At 44.4% G+C, this 15586-nt stretch overlaps 1 protein-coding gene across 1 annotated transcript in view; it reads left to right on the top strand.

The window, feature by feature from the left end:
- Positions 1-15586, top strand: part of TLL2 (tolloid like 2) — a gene marked incomplete at its 5' end in the record, with an annotated part of 84430 nt that overhangs the window by 26374 nt on the left and 42470 nt on the right. The window contains one exon of the mRNA XM_079312804.1: positions 3796-3906. Coding sequence (XP_079168930.1) covers positions 3796-3906 — 111 coding nt within the window. The remainder of the gene's footprint in view (positions 1-3795; positions 3907-15586) is intronic.

The raw sequence follows: 15586 nt of genomic DNA, 5'->3' as shown, positions 1-15586 counted from the left end.
ATTACCTACATACAGGGGTTGGAATTTTTAGTTATTTTCTAAACACAGGGGTTAGAAGGAGTTTTTAGTGAAAACTGAGTCTGAGTTGTGAGTATTGATGAGACAAACCTGAGGCACCTCCTTGGGTTCACATTGCTCAATTTGTCTTGAAGTGTTATAGATAGGCCTGGTTTTAACAAATTGCAACCATACATTTCGGGTTGAGATGTATTTTTAGGAACAATATTATTTAGTTTTCTGTCTGAATACCATAAGCTGCTTTTGGTGATTTATTCTTTTCCTTACCTGTCTTTGAAGGAGAGAAAAAACCCCAGAAAGTACAAGATTCCTCTTTAAAAACCAGGATGAAACACACTTCTAATGGAAAATGAAAGTTTTAAATCGTTGAACACTTCTGAATTGAATTCTTATGGAAGACAGCAAAATTATTTTTCTCACCTGAAATAAGATTGTGCTACTCAGAACCAGGGAAAGGAGAAAATGCAAGTGGGGAATAGGAGAAGGAAGGGCAGCATTGGAGGGGGGGAAAGCAAGCTGGAGGTGATTTGCAGTGAAGAGTGGTGAAATTTTTAGAAAGAATACTTTGTGCTGTTACATTGCTAAGGACTCCCCAAAATGTTACTGTGGGAAATGAGGACTGTGAAGATATTGATGTTTTTGGGCTCTGGCTGTGGAGGAAGCACCTGGAAGAGCTGCTGTGCCTGTCCTGTGCCCAGAAGGAAGTGCTCTCTGTCCCAGTGCCACCTGCCGTGCTTTCCTGGTGTCACAGCACCTCTATGCTCAGCACACCATTCAGTTGTCAGTGTGTTGGCTGTTTTCCTGTGGGAGAAATGTGCTGAGAATGCAGACAGCTTGCCAGGCTGCTTTTTTCATTTTGGTCTGAATTTGTTTATTAAACACAGCCATCCCTCCCCTTTGCCCAGCAGACAAATGCTGTCTGGTTGCAATGCTGGGGGTGCTGAGGTTCAGCATTCAGGTGCTTGCTGCAGGTTACCAGCCCAGCAGAGAAGCAAAGTCTCTCACATTGGCTCCATCATGCTCAGAAAGAGCTGCTCTGTTCTTACTATCCAGAGTGATTAATGCATTTTCTCAAAGAAAAGCTGGCATGCTGTTGCACTGTGTTAAGAGTTTGCACCTGGGTGTACACTACAGAGCTCTGCCAAGAGAAACTCTGGTTTCCAAGCTTGTTAGCCTGCTGTTTGGAGATTTATATTTTTTGTTTGTTTCTTTTTTTTTTTTTTTTTGGAAATCCTCCCACATTAAATTAAAAAGGAGAACTTAGTAAAAGAAACCAGAAGGGATGGTTTGAGATGCTTCATTTGCCAGCAGTGTCTGAACTTGTGACCCTTTAAAATAAAGTGCTTGGGCTTTCCTGTGGGATGGCTCCCTCTGGGTGGAGGCAGGCTTTCAGGCTTGCATGTCTTTAGGAAGGGGCCTTTGACAGCACAGGAGAAGTTGCAGTGTAGCATTCTCAGCTGGGACTTCCAGCAAGGAAAATTGTTCAGCTGGTCGGGGACTGTGATAAATCATGGTTCCCTTGGAGCACGCTGGGACTGCAGAGAGCTGGAAATAAATACTAGGGAAATTCTGCTTTTGTAGTGGGCTATCTTTCAGGATGATGTATGGCTTTGTAAAAGAAAGAGATCCCTTTGCTAGAACTGGGAGAAAACTGCTGCCTTCCATTGGGAAGGAGAATGTAACAATTCCCTTGGTGTAAATCCACATTGCAGGCTTGCCCTGAAAGCTGCTCTGGTATGGGCTGCCTTGGCCTGGGAAACAAACTGGATGGTACTAGTGGAAAAGAGCCTCTGAGAGCCCAGGGTGGTGGCAATTAGCTGGGACAGGAGGTTTGACAAGGGGGTAGGGAATGCTGGTGACAGTACTGACTTACCCAGCATGGCTGGGGAGGTGTTTGGATGGCCTGGGATGCCATCTGCATCTCTGCCTCTTCACTGCCACATTGTTCTGGGCAAATAGTTTCTGTGGATGGATGAAATGTCTTCTCTTCCAGTTGCAGTCACGGGAACCTATGTCACTGCTTTCTTCCACTTTCATCCCAGTCAGCTTGGGATGTCTGGCTGTACTGGTAGACTTGTTACCTGGTGGGATCTGCCAGTGTTTTGTGTTCCTCTCTGTTCTCAGTGACAGCTTGGATTGCTCAGAAGTTGGGGAGAGCCTGAGTTCTGTTTTGTGTAGCAAATGGAGGGCCTACCTAGTTATTAATGATATTAGTCTGTGTTTAGATTTGTCTACTGTGTCCTCTTCTGGAACTGGGTTTTGGTAGCAGTTTTAAGGAGACCAGTCAAAAAGCTGGAGCCAGCCTCTTGAGGCTGCCATGGCCAGGTGAATGGGAGACAGCTTTGTCCCAGGGAGAGGGAGAAGCAGTAGAGTCACCCTCTGCTCATGCCAGGGCTCTGCTGCTTGAAGCAGACTGTGGCAAGCAAAGGTTTCTTTCCTTGCCCACATCCCAGACCAGTGACATTGGCAAATGCTGTTGTGCTGGCTGAGGTGCTGAGATGCAGAGCAGAGAAATCAAGTGATGCATCAGAACCAGTAACAGTGCCAGAGGAAAATCTCTGAGTTAACCTTTCTTCAGTCAATTGCCACAGATCTGATTGCAAGTTTCTGATATTCAGGCAAAGGTCCATATTTCATTTGGACCAAGAATTCCATTCTTGGCAGTAAAAGTGAGATGATTGGTAAAGCACACTGGTTTCTCAGGCCTGACATACTTTGATCAGTTATGTTCCTAGTGTAGCCAAGGGATGTTTTTTCCCTTCAAGTAATGTAAGTGTTGACTTTATAAGAGAAGTAAAAAGAAATTTCTTCAAATCTGGTCACTGTTGCAGACAGTGCCTTAACATTGTTCCTTGTCTGTCTGAGTTCTCTTCAACTATATCATTAATTAATTTGCTCTGTTTTTTCTTCTTTTTCATCAGCCTATACAGGCTTCTTGTATGAGTTTTAAGAGCTCTGTTTGTAATCTGTTTATCTCTGAAAGATCTGCTAGGCTTGGTCAACTGCCTCATTACATGTGTTTATTTTGTTTAAATTCTCAAAACGCTACCTATACACTATGCAGCATCAACTCAGCCAGGATATTCCAGGGGTATAATCTTTTCCACTGAAATGGTTTCTAGTCTGTTCCTCTGAGTTGTGAACCTCAGGTGATCTGGTTTTTCCTGACTTTTGCTGACTTCTGACTGAAATTCAAAGATTTCTACAAAACTGAAAACTCTGCAAACCTAAATCTGCAAGGGGACAAATAGCTGGTGTTTCTCTAGTGAAGTGGGAATGGTAGGCTGGCTCTGAGGCTGGATTGGACCAAGGCCATGTGTCTGGGTGTGTGAGGTCCTGCAGCCTGCAGATACACACTGCTAGTTCAAGGGCTTCAGTGCTGTCCTCCAGGCTCACATCCCTTGCCTGGGGATGGTGCAGTGCAGCACCTCAGTAAGGATCTGAGCTCTGACTTGCCTGGTGCCTTCAGAGGAAATAGGACAGTGCAGGCTTTAATGAGTGAACACCACCTTGCTGACAGTCACACCTGTATCAATGAGTGTCACAAGGAATCCCAGATAATCACCTCATTTTGGTGGATCTGTGCTGTGAATTAATGTACCTGCTGTCACTGGGCCTCCACTGATGTTCACTGTTTCTGCTTTTAGAACTGCAGCAGCCTTTGGCCTTTTTCTGGTCCTTGAAGTCATTGCCTTTTAGGTGTGATACAAGCCAGATGGGAACTGGACCTTCCTTCTGAAATGAAAACTAAACTAATTGCACTTTGTTTCTCTCCAGCTGCCTTTTGGGGAGATATCGCTTTAGATGAAGATGATCTGAAGTTGTTTCAAATAGACAGAACTGTTGACTTAACAAAGCACTCAGATGGCAACGCAAGACACACTTCAGGTAAGGGCAGCCCTGCTGGTGATGCCTTCTTTCACCTGGTTTTGTCCTTAGGGAGGGAGATTTCCATTGCATTTGTGGTGCTGTTCCCACAGCCAGGGCAGTGCCTGCAGAACTCAGTTATGGCACTGAGGGTGGGATCCTACTCTGAGCTTTGTTTAGTAAGAAAAAAGTCACAATTTGATGTAGCCAAATCCTGTCTTGTCCGAGGGAGATTATCAGATTTATAGCACTGGTCTCTTTCTGTGAGGAGCTACCTTTGTTGTTGTTTGCAGTTGGGTTACTCAGTTTGTCAGGAGTTCTGACTCTTATTGTGCCCCTTTTTCTTTCACTGTATGATCTTAGTGGAATAACACTTTTTTTCAGCTGTCTGCCTAGTAGAACCCACTGCAGTCATACAGACTGCCCTAGAAGTGATATCCTGATCAAAATAGGTTAAGAATTATGTTGATTTTCTGTAAAGCCTGTGCTCATTTTGTCTCCCTGTGCACCTCTAATTTAAGCTCCATCTCATGCCGGACCAAAGGTGTTTCTTGACTCAGGAGCTCTGACTGGACTCCAGCTCTGGTTCAGAGGGCTCCCCACAGTGTTTTTCCCTCTAGTTCACTTTATGCTGCAAGAGAGAACTAGCTGTAAGTCTGAGCTCTGAGAGGTACCAGAGGGACGGGAGACAAGGTCAGAGCCAACTTCTGTTTTTCTCTGCCTCTAGGTTAGCAAGTAGTGTGAGAGGGTGGGAAGAGGCAAAAATCACTAAAATTGTATATTCACCTGATCCCTGTGCAACTCAACTCATATATAATTTGAAATCCCTGGTAGATGGTTCTCTTTCCTTGTAACTGCCTAGCTTTGGCTTCAGAGCATCTAAGTATGTAGATCTGGGGATGAGTGGTCCAGCTTCCTATCAGGATGAGTGTGAAAGACAACACATCCAACACAGGCATATTTAATTGTCAGTGTAACTGAGATGCTGGATGGAGAAGGGCTGTCAGTTGTTCAGATTATGGGCAACTCCCTGGCAATGCCATTGTCCTGCATTGCTGTGTCACTCAGTCCATTCACATCATGCTTTTGGCTGTCACACATTCCTAGATGGTAGTTATTAGGAGTAGAAGATCTGTTAGAAAATGGGAACTAAGTGGGACAGGCAGCATTAATCTTGTTACATCCCTTTGTTGATTCCTGAAGTTAGATGAGGACACTGCTGGGAAAGCAAAGTCAGATGATGTTTGAATGTATCAGTTTTCTCTGGTAACTTTTTAGTTGTCCTGTCTAGCACATTTCTTTCACTTGGCACTGGAGCCGGACTCGTGCCATCTGGAAAATGAACTGGATTTTATAGCTCACATCTGTATCATGTAATGCTGGCACTGGTCTCTTACAGCCAGGGCTCGTGTGGTGTGGTTGAATCAGTCTCTTCCCTGCACTTTTTACTGGTGCCTCATACAATGCTTTGCCTTGGGTGAATGGAGATGTCACCTCACTCACAAGGAAATCTTGTCCTCCTCTCTAGCAGGTTTCATTTGTACCCCTGGGAGTGCAGCTGACAAATGGGCAGCCCCTGGGACTGTGCTGCTTTCTGCAGAGCACACACAGAGGGATCTCTGTGGTCACCTGCCCTGTGGGGGCTCTCTGCTGGGGCAGGAAGGGTTGTGAGGCTTGTTTGACACTCATGTGAATTTTAAGAGGGTGGCCTACTTCAGCATGGTGTGGATTGGGCTCCATTCTTCCCTGGGAGAAAATCCTACTCCCTGCTTTATTTCCAGTGGGAAGAATGCAACCTCTGTACAGAAACAGCCTAAGACCCTTTATGAATGGAACCTCTTGAATTATAACATTTCAGAGTTTCCTAAAGCTGTTAATCGGATTAGTTGTATAGTGGAGGAAGTACTTAATACCTATACACAGACACACAGGCTCTTCCTCTCTGGGAGCTGCAGTCCTGAACCTGTTATTAGGCCAGGCATTCTTCTGGCCCAGTGTTGTTCCCTTGTTCCCAGAAAATGCTGTTCAGCTGGGAGGAGAAGAGAAAATTGTGCCATTTGACACTGCTGGGCTGTTTATAGGTGTGCACCCTAATAGCTTGTGTGGAGCTTCTGCAGCTGTCAGGCTCTGCAGGAAGATTGGGGTTCCCAGGTACTTAGGAGTGATGGGGACACGTGGTCCTCTGGATCCAGTGACATTTCATGGCTTGAGGGAAAGCTTTGCCTTGGCTGGTAAAGACAGACACTGTCAGATGTTTCAAGTTTCACCCTTCTTCACCCTCTCCCAGTCATTGTTTAAAAAATAGCTAGGTGCTTCTCTGGGTCCTTGAGAGAGAGGGGCAGGGAATCAGAGACTGCTTGGGTTCTGCCACAGATCTCTGTCCTGAGCTTGATTTCACAGCATGAGTGAGCTTCAGGCTTGTTTTCTCCATTGATTTCCTGCTTGCAGAAACACCATGGTCATGTTTCAGAAACTAAAGATTTATGATCTTGCTTGACAGTAGAATGCCCTGAAGTTCAGTGCTTCTAAGCATTTTCTCAGCAAATATTGGAGTTAGTGTTTTATTCCTAGTATCTGAAAGCAATGGACCAAATAGCATTCTCTCCTTGGTAAAGGCACAGAGCAGGATCATGGTTCCTTCCCTCTGGGGAATGCTGGCTCAGAACTCTCTGGCAATCCTCTCAAAAACTGCTCATGTGGATTTGAGGGGTGGCTGTCTCCTTGGTACCTTACTTCAGTGCTCCAGCAATGATGTTCTTCTTTGGCTTTGTCTGGGTTTCTTTGTCCAGTATACCCAGATTCTTTTGTGTTGTGGTCACATTGGGAGCTGACATTACACAGGGAATTGCATCTCTTGTGTTATGTGCTTAAATCCTTCTGGAGTGCAGCCTATGACCTGATAGTCCTTACTCATGTGAACAGTTTTATCTGTTCCTAAGGAGCTTCCTTCCTCAAAAATTATCAGGAAGAGTATTTATCAGGTCAAGCATTGAAAACTGCAGGAGGTTTTCAATAGCATCTTGTGTGCAAACATCCTTCTGTGGTGCATTTGTACAAGTGGAGTTTTCTTCAGACCCTGTTGAGGGAAAGGCAGGCATGGTGGTGGTAAGTGGAGCCCATTTAATCCAAGTAGTTGTGAGAAGTCTGCACATTGATCTTGGCTACAGCTCTGAGCTGTGTTAGTAGAGGGTATTTGCAGTGCAGATTAACTGTGAGTGAATGTCAGGAGATGTGCTCTACCAAGAGGCCTCAGAAGCTACCAATTAATTAATTTCTTTTTGAGACCCTTTTGTGATTTCCCTGAAGGTTTTTTCCAAAGTACTGTCCTCCAAGCCAATTTTAGATTGTGATCATTACATGACTTCTGGGCTCCTTTCTACAAGTCTCTCAACCTCAGCTGTGTTTTACCTGAACCTAGTTTTATTCTAATCCGTGTTCTGGCAAAAGAGCTGTTTAAAGTTGAATATTTTACCTTTCTTTGAGTTGAGATAAGGTTTTCCTAATTTTCTAAACCAGGATTTTTTCCTCCTCATTGGCTGTTCTCTTTTGAACCTAAGTCCTAAACTCAGACTTGCTTGTGATGTTTTTGTTTGTTGCTTTATATTCCAAGGAATTTTGCAGATTAAACTATGTCCTCCACATCACCTGCTCACACTGCTATCACCATCTGTAATACACATAAAATCTGCCAAACAAGGAATTTCTCCTCTTCCTGAGAAATGTTTTCCAGCTCAAAGAAGGGACAAACAATGAGGCACATTGTTAAAATGCAGGTTTTAGCTGCCTCCCTGTCTCTGTTTCTGTGGGATCGAGTTTAGATGTCATGTTTACTATGAAAATCAGGTGTTCTCATGCAGTGGTGTTGAAATGGATGCCCTTAGGATTTGGACCTGTAGAGAGACAGTAATGGTTCAGAGCCTAATGAAATGAATGTGTTACCTGGGGATCTGCCAGTGAGTGCTATCTCAGCAAGCCCATGTATCACAACTCCTAATCACTTTGATGAAAGATTTTTCAAAAAGCTTGCAGTTTTAAAAGTTTCTTGGTTTTTTTGTATTTTTTTTTTTTTTAACTCTAGTGAAAATATTTGCTGTTACAATATAATTTAGTGTAGAAGAAATTTGACTGAAAGCTTTGAGGATTCATCTCCTGCAATGGGAAAAAAAATAATCCAGAGGCAGGATAGAAAATTGCACAGTGTCACCTCTCTTCTGGACCCACGTGAGTCCACTGGTACAAGGTGATTATCTGGTGAAGCCCTAACCACAGAGGAAGAATTATTTCTTGCCATGCCTCTTAGAGGTATGTGCCTGTTTAATACTAACTGGCTTGATTTAAGTTTTTATGGGCATTTTAGGGATTTTGAAGACTTTTCTGATCCATTACCCCTTTACCTGATCTTTGTATCATAGAGCCAGTTTCTAGTCCTGAAAGGCACCTCTGTGAGCAAGAAGGGAAAGTTTGTCTGTTCAGGGTTTGGCAGCAGCAGGTCAGAAGCCAGGGGAGTCTGGCTGCCCTCACTGGTGCCATGCTGTGCTGGACTTGCTGCTGAGAGGCTGACTCCACATCCCACTGTCGCCAAGAATGCTTTTCAAGAACAGTCAAAACACGTTTTCTTCACCTCTCATCTGAGAGGTTTTGAGGCTCATGGCTTGATGAGCCTTTCACACTGTCACAAATGACTGGCAGAAGAAATTCAAAGGGCACCTTTTCTAGCTAAAGTATTGCTCCAAATAGCAGTGCAGCTGGGAGAGGAATGTGTTTGAACCCAAGCTCTCTACTGAAATCAGGAGAGACAGAGGCCACTGTCAGTGACTGGAGGCTCTGACAGTAAATTAATACAAGCAATTCTCTGACAAGGGAGACAGACAGGAGTTCTGCATTAAACCTTGTCTTAAGAGCAGGGCCCTGGTTCATTGGCACATCTCTGCAGTTCTTGAGTGTGCAGTGAAAATACAGCCAGCTGCTTTTCTGCCTCACCACATCTGCACAAGAGCCTGTCTGCAACAGCATGCTTTGCTTGTTGCTGTTTTAAGATGCTCAAGGTCACTGTCTCTGGTTGCATTCTTGAGGGAAGGCATGGATTCCCAAGTAAGCTGGGTTTACTTGCTGCTGGAGTGCAGCTCTCCTGCTGAGAGTTGTGCTGCTGAACCTCAGCGTGGAGAGCAAGACTTCTCCAGTGGAACCCTAAGGTACTGGTGGCAGTGGCAAGCAGGGTTCCTGCTGTTTCACTTTGGGAGAGCTTCCTCAGGGTAGGGGCTGTGGCCAGTAATAGTGCTGCACATTACTGCAGAGTCCTCTTCAATGCTACTCATGTGTTTCTAGTGGAATTTAACTTAGTGCAAAATATACTTCTAGAAGACTGCAAAATCCAGGGATTTAGACCGTGACTAACTGAGATTCCAGGGAAGATCTGATTTATGGATTTGAAAGCAAGACTGTTAAATTCAGCTGACTGGATGCATGCTTGCCAAACTCAGCTGGTTTTCCCCTTGTAACTCATATTTGGTGCTCTACTGTAGTGTCACTTGGTTCAGGGTAGGAGTGGACTTCAGCATTGCTGGATTGCGCAGAACCACAGAGTCATTTAGGGCTTCTTGGAGCCCAGCCTTTAATTCATTTAGCTTAGAGCAAGTCTGTGAGTTATGCTAAATTAACCTGAGCTGTGTTGGTCATAATTGGCCAGGAGCAATGCAAGTAACCATGTGCATGCTGTAACATAACCCACATCTGTGAGCTCTCTGCAGGGGTCTGCTCTTTCCCTGGGGGATTTTAGTGAAGGTTGCTTCCTCCTGTGTGAGTAGAGGAGCATCTTTGTTCCAGCAGACCTGTCTGAGGGCTCTGTCCAGCTGCCTGCATACCTCCTTTCAGTTTTCCATAGCACCTGATATGCACTCTGGGGATGTCCCTTTGCAATCCAGGCACATTTTAACAGGAAGAAGAGCCTCAGGAGTGGAAAGATAGGTGCCCAGAGCCTGGCCTGATGCTGAGGTTTGGTTAGCTGTGCCAAATGATTTTCCTATGATTAGCCCAAATGTTTACTTCTGTGAGTCGGTTCAAACAGGGGTTTTACCAGAGCAGACAACCATGAAATGAATTTCCCACAGTTCTGTAGTTTGCTAAGGCAAAGCAGGAGCTCCCCTTTGGAACAACTGAGTAAGTCCTCTAGGGCTAAGTGTTCTTGTTTGCTCTGCTTTTCTGAGTTATCCCTGTCCTAAATCTATACTTCTGTCCAATAAGCCAGTGATCTCTCTGCAGAAAAGCAGATACTGCTTTTTCTTCTCCCAGCCCAGAGTCTTACAGTCCTATTGCAACCTTCTCAGACTTGTCTGATTTTCTCCAGCATAAAGATAACTGTCTAGAAATCTTATCCCCTTAGCTGGTGAACCTTCTAATTCCCCTTGTAGTTAACCCTCTTCCACTAGAACATGCCTGTCTTTAGATTTGATATTTTCACACCAAATGCTTTCCTTTATGTGTTTCTGAGTTCCAGCTTGAAGTGTTTATGGGAATTATTGAGAGGGATTTTTCTCATCTTAGGGATGCACTTTTTCTAGTCACAGAACTAGAATCTGCCAGTCTGGTGCTTGCTGGTAGGAGAGCAGAGAAGGTGATCAAGTCAAGATGCAAAGCATGGAGTGTGTATATGTGCAAAGGGGACATCTCCCTTGTAGGGTTGGAGAAGAAATCCCGAGTCAGGACAGCATGGCAGTCAGGAATGGGGAATTCAGATTGCTGGCCACACCTGCCTGTTGTCAGGGGCTGTCCAGTGCCTCCTGTGCAGTGAGTGCTGCTTGTGATCTGCCCGAGTAGCAACAAGAGGTGCTGGAGTCTTCACTCCACCTGTCCACCTGCAGATATGCAGGCTCTGATTTTCTTTCAACTTGGGTCTTTCCAGTATGGCACGTTGCTTTGAAACCAGGTGGGACTGGTGGGCTTGCAGTGTTCCTTTACTTCCAGATTTGTGACAAACAGAAATTAAATCAATCCCCTTTTCCCTCTTGGCTTGTGATCAAGGTTCTGCAGGGCAGGTGAAGACAGTCCCAAGAAACAGGTGCTGAGTACACCTGAATGGGCAGAGCACAGCCCTGTTACTTGCTCCACATTTCCTGTGGACTAAGATGTTCTTTTTTCTCTTGTCTAAGTTCTCAGTGGCAGCTGGTCACATGCACCACAAAGTTTGTTTTGTAAATGCACTGTTCCCTGAAATCAAGTTTTCTGGATGGTGGCCTTCCACCTGTCAAAATAAAAGGTTTGATTTCTGCTGTGCAATCAGTGTTCAGCCTTACACAGTTTTTTTCAGTGGTTTTATGAACTCTGCAATATTGCTCAAATGAATCCAACCAAGCAATAAATCTTTCTCCATTGTAACAAAAATCCCCTGCTATTTCAAACTCTGTCACTTACTTGTTCTTAGTGGAAACTTTAGCTGTGCTTATCTTGTGAGTCATAATTCATATGCTTCTTTCAGAAATCATCCAGGAAGGCAAGTAACTCAGTATCACTCTTGTCAAATGCAGCACTTCAGTAATTAAATAGCAAGGATTTTGTTAATGAGCAATTAATATTATTTTAAGATCATCTGCAGAAACTATCCATTGATGCCATGGTTGAAGCTGCTTCCAAACAGCCTGGTTCTGTACTTTCTTTCTCTTCAGCCTAGTACCTCCATCAGCTTTGGGCATAGCTGCTGCAGTGCTCCTGCAAGGTGATGCCAAATCCCTGCTGCTCCCTGCTTAACTTTTCCAGGTTTTTGGATCCCAGCCCCACTACTTTCCCCATCCTCAGAGGTCTCTTGGGCACATCTGAAGCACCAGGAAGCTGGTACTGGTTGGCACTATTAACCCTTTCAAGAGCTGGGTAATCACCATGTAGGAGCATTTATAACATCTGATTTCTGTTTGCAACTGTCGTGCTCTTGATCGCTCTTAATTAAATTTTCTTTTGCTCTCGTCTACAGCTGGTGTATCACATTTGGAGGCTGTTCCTTTTACTGGTGCCAGAAGACTCTGAATGCTCTTTTGTGTTTAAGTGGAGGTTATTAAATAGCTTTATATTAATTAACTGTGATGAAGGGAACACATGGGCAAATGTACTTGAGGAGATCAGTTTATCCATATGGAAATTACATTGAAAGTTCAATCCATTACCCTAATTGTAAAATTCGACAGTGCTTGGCCAATAACTGTGGGATTGACTGAATCATGCATTTGTGCTTCAGAGCTGGGCAAATGCCTAATTTCCTTGAATATTTGCTCAAATGAAAAATTGCATTTGCCTCAAGTGCATAAGCTGCCTTGTAATTTCTGAGAGTGTTTTAGGCAAATGAGTTTGGAGGCAGAAACAGTCCAAGAAAGAGTAGGGTCTGATAAGCTCTGAGAGCAGTCACTGCAGGATGGTCACTCTGAAAGACTGGCTGGGTTGTCTTGACCCTCAGGCTCTCTACTTTCAAGCAGAATGTTGCTGTGTTCACAAAATAAAAGTTGCTTACACTGGTCAGAAAAACGTCTGGAAGGTCCAGGGAACAATCAGTTGCCAAAATAGCTTGTTGGACAATAGCAAAAACCAAATAAATTACAAGCTGTAAACTGCTCGTGGTTGATTCTGAGCAGAAAGGGGTTACATTTGTGGAATAAATGTGTTCACTTTGAGACACTTGTTCAGGCTTAATTTGGAGACAAGGCTGATGCTTGTAGCTGCAGTGGACAAAACCCCTTTGCTGCAGCTCCCTTTTCAAATGGTGAGCACAAAGTATTTATTCAGCTGTCAAGTGGGGAAAGAAAGCAAATTAGTTTTAGGCTGGAACACTGGACTGTGTTTGCTGTTGTGTTTCTGAGGCCAGATGGTGACTTGGACAGCCCCAGGGAATGGGTAACAAGTTTCTCCAGGGCAAAGATCAGAAGCAAAAGGAAATATTCAGATTATCTTGCAGTTCCACTTCCTAGAGAGAAAAGGGGAGTGTGAGATGCATCAGGCAGTGTTAGGGAGGGGATTAGCCTCTCCTTTCCTTCAGTTGTTGCTGAATCCTGGAGTCAGTTTGTGGTGGGTTTGGGACCTGATCCCCCTGCCAGCTGCAGCTGTCCCTGGAAGGACAGGGCAGCTCACCAGCCCCTGCTGGGGCACTTGCTCAGTGGGGAAAGTGCCCCTGCCCTGAGTCTTCAGCTCCCTTACTGCTCTTCTAATGATAGCAGATGATCTGGGCACCTGTTTCACCAAGCAGTCAGGAAAGATCATGGGCAGGGAGATGCTCTAAGGTTACCTAACAGTGGCTACATTTGGCTTGTGCTGCCAAAGTGTTTTAAGTCCCATTTTTCCAGCCTCAGTGCTGCCTCAGTTTCCCTGGTTTGGCAGGTGGTTTCAGGTTTTTAAATGAGCTGTGGTGGAGTTGGTAGGTAACCAAGCAAAATCAGGTGTTTCAGCAATATCTACTTGGTCTGCTCAACTCTCTGTTAAACATGGTTCAGGCTCCCAGGGCATAAGGTAACAAAAACTCTCCAAGAAGCTCCAGGACTGTGAGTGTCTGAATGTCCAGGCAGAAACTGAAGTGGAAGAAAGGTCTCTCTAGCAGCACAAAACATTCTCTGTGAAAGGAGGTTTAATTCAATTCAAACACAACTTAGCTTCCCATGTAAGTGTTTTCGTTTTGAGTTAATTTTTATCCAGTATAAACAAGGTATGAGGAAAACAAGAGGATTAGGAAGGCTGGAGGGGAGGAGCAGCCTGGCTGGGCTGCTGAGAGCCCCAGGCTCTCCCTGGAAGCCACAGCTGGAGCAGGGCAGGGATCTGCTGCAGGGCAGCACAGGGATAGTGCATGGCCCTGTCTGCAGCAGCCTGGGGTGCACTGAGGCTGAAGAAATTACACTCTGCAGGTCAGAAGGAAAGGAATGTCAGCCAGGGAGGACTGTGAGGTTGGTACTGTCTGCTAGGACTGAAGTGGGTGAACCCAAGCCAGCTATTACAGTTTCCTTTATGCCTGCAAGTTCACTTGTTTCTCTTTCCTTCCAAAAGAGAGACAGGGAGGGAAGGTGGTTTTTGTGAATTGAGAGGAATGTAACAGTAAGGCAGATGCTTGTTACAAGTAGATCTTGACTCATCAGATTGGCAAGAAGTCAGTGCAATTGGATGGGGATAGTTGGTACTATGCACTACTCAATTTATATACTGGGAGGGGAGAAGTCTTACACCGTGTGTGGGTACCTGACTAACAACAGAGACATGCACATTGCCAAAATACTCATATACTCACTTTAGCCTTCCATTTTCACTTGCCTTTGTAAAAGTATTGCACTTGCATGGCTCTTTCTCATTGGAATAAACCAGTGAGATGACATAGGTTGTAGGTAACTTTTTTTTCTTTATTTTACCTGTCATTTATCTGTCTTTTTACCCTAAGGAACAAAAGTGATTGCTACAGCTCACAAGAAAAGATCCCCTTCAGTCTCCTCAGTCCTTCCTTTTATCCAGAGAATGTTGATCCCCCTAAGCATTAAGTCTCAGTTGAAAGGTTGGTGGAGAGGTTGGGTCAGATTTTCCCCTTTCTTGCAATGTCTTCTTTAAAAACAAGATGCATCACAATACTTTACACTTCCAGAAGAGCAGGGAGTATCCAGGGAAAATGCAAGGTGTTTGGGAATGGTGCTGCCTGCACTTCTGCTCTGCCTGCCATACTACTCCAAATACAGCTGGGCAGCAGATCTTGGTCCATTAAGTGCTGTGCAGCTCATGTCTATGGCAGCCCTGGGTTTGCTTAGCTGTGCTCCCTTCCTCCTCTCATGAACTTCCCTGTGAGGCCGGTGTCCTCCTTCCCTGCACAAGCATTCACAGCTGATGTGGGGATGACACATCTGCCTGTCAAGCCTCTGGACCTTGGGACTCTCCTGAGTTATTGCAGCTAGTCAGTTTACTCTGAATATGAAAAACAGATTCCTGCAGGGAATTTGGGGTTCAGAATTCTTCCTTTCTTTAATTTATTTTTCTTTAAGTAAATTGAGGGAACTTCAGCTCTTCCACTGACAGGAAACGCTGAAGGATATATCTCAAATCATTTGCTCAGATCTCCAGGGTATGGGGGTTTATGAAAGGCTTTTGCTATAGACTCTCCACCAGCTCTGGGAAACATCTGTTCTGCATTCTGGATGCATTTTCCCAGCAGAAATTGTTTTAATAAAATCATCACTTTTTCTGTGCTTAGAAAACCCAGTGAAATAAAGTTTTTTCCTATGCTAAACAGTTATTGACCACTGGTTAATGAAGTAAAAAACTGCATGTAACATTGTTTGACTTAGAATGTTTTTCCAGGAGCTTCACTGATGGTCATAATATGACAGAACTCACCAGAACTGAAACTCTTAAGAATGGCTAATGTTTAATGTTAACTTCACTACTTGTTTTTGTTGGTGCTTCCTTGCAGTCTCTGTTAGAAATCCAGTCTCTAAGCCATGGCATGTGAATAGCCTGTATATTGAGTGAGACTCTGAGAGCAGGGTATTCTAAGGCATGGGTAGGGGAGGTAAAATTGTTAATAATTTTTCAAAAGTGTTTTTTTTATCACTGTGTTGTAACCCAGCTCTGAAATGGCCTTTTCTCCACAGTAAGATAGATTAGAAAAAGTCTTGCCGTGGTTCGATTCACCTGAGAGCAAATAATTATGTGCACAGCCAAGTTACTCTCTGCTAAATCAGAAAAATTGGAAAATCTGTCA

The sequence above is a fragment of the Erithacus rubecula genome (assembly GCF_903797595.1).
Source record: "Erithacus rubecula genome assembly, chromosome: 9".
Taxonomy (NCBI): domain Eukaryota; kingdom Metazoa; phylum Chordata; class Aves; order Passeriformes; family Muscicapidae; genus Erithacus; species Erithacus rubecula.
Note: the sequence above shows the minus strand (reverse complement) of the source record. Positions and strands in the feature narration are given on the sequence as shown.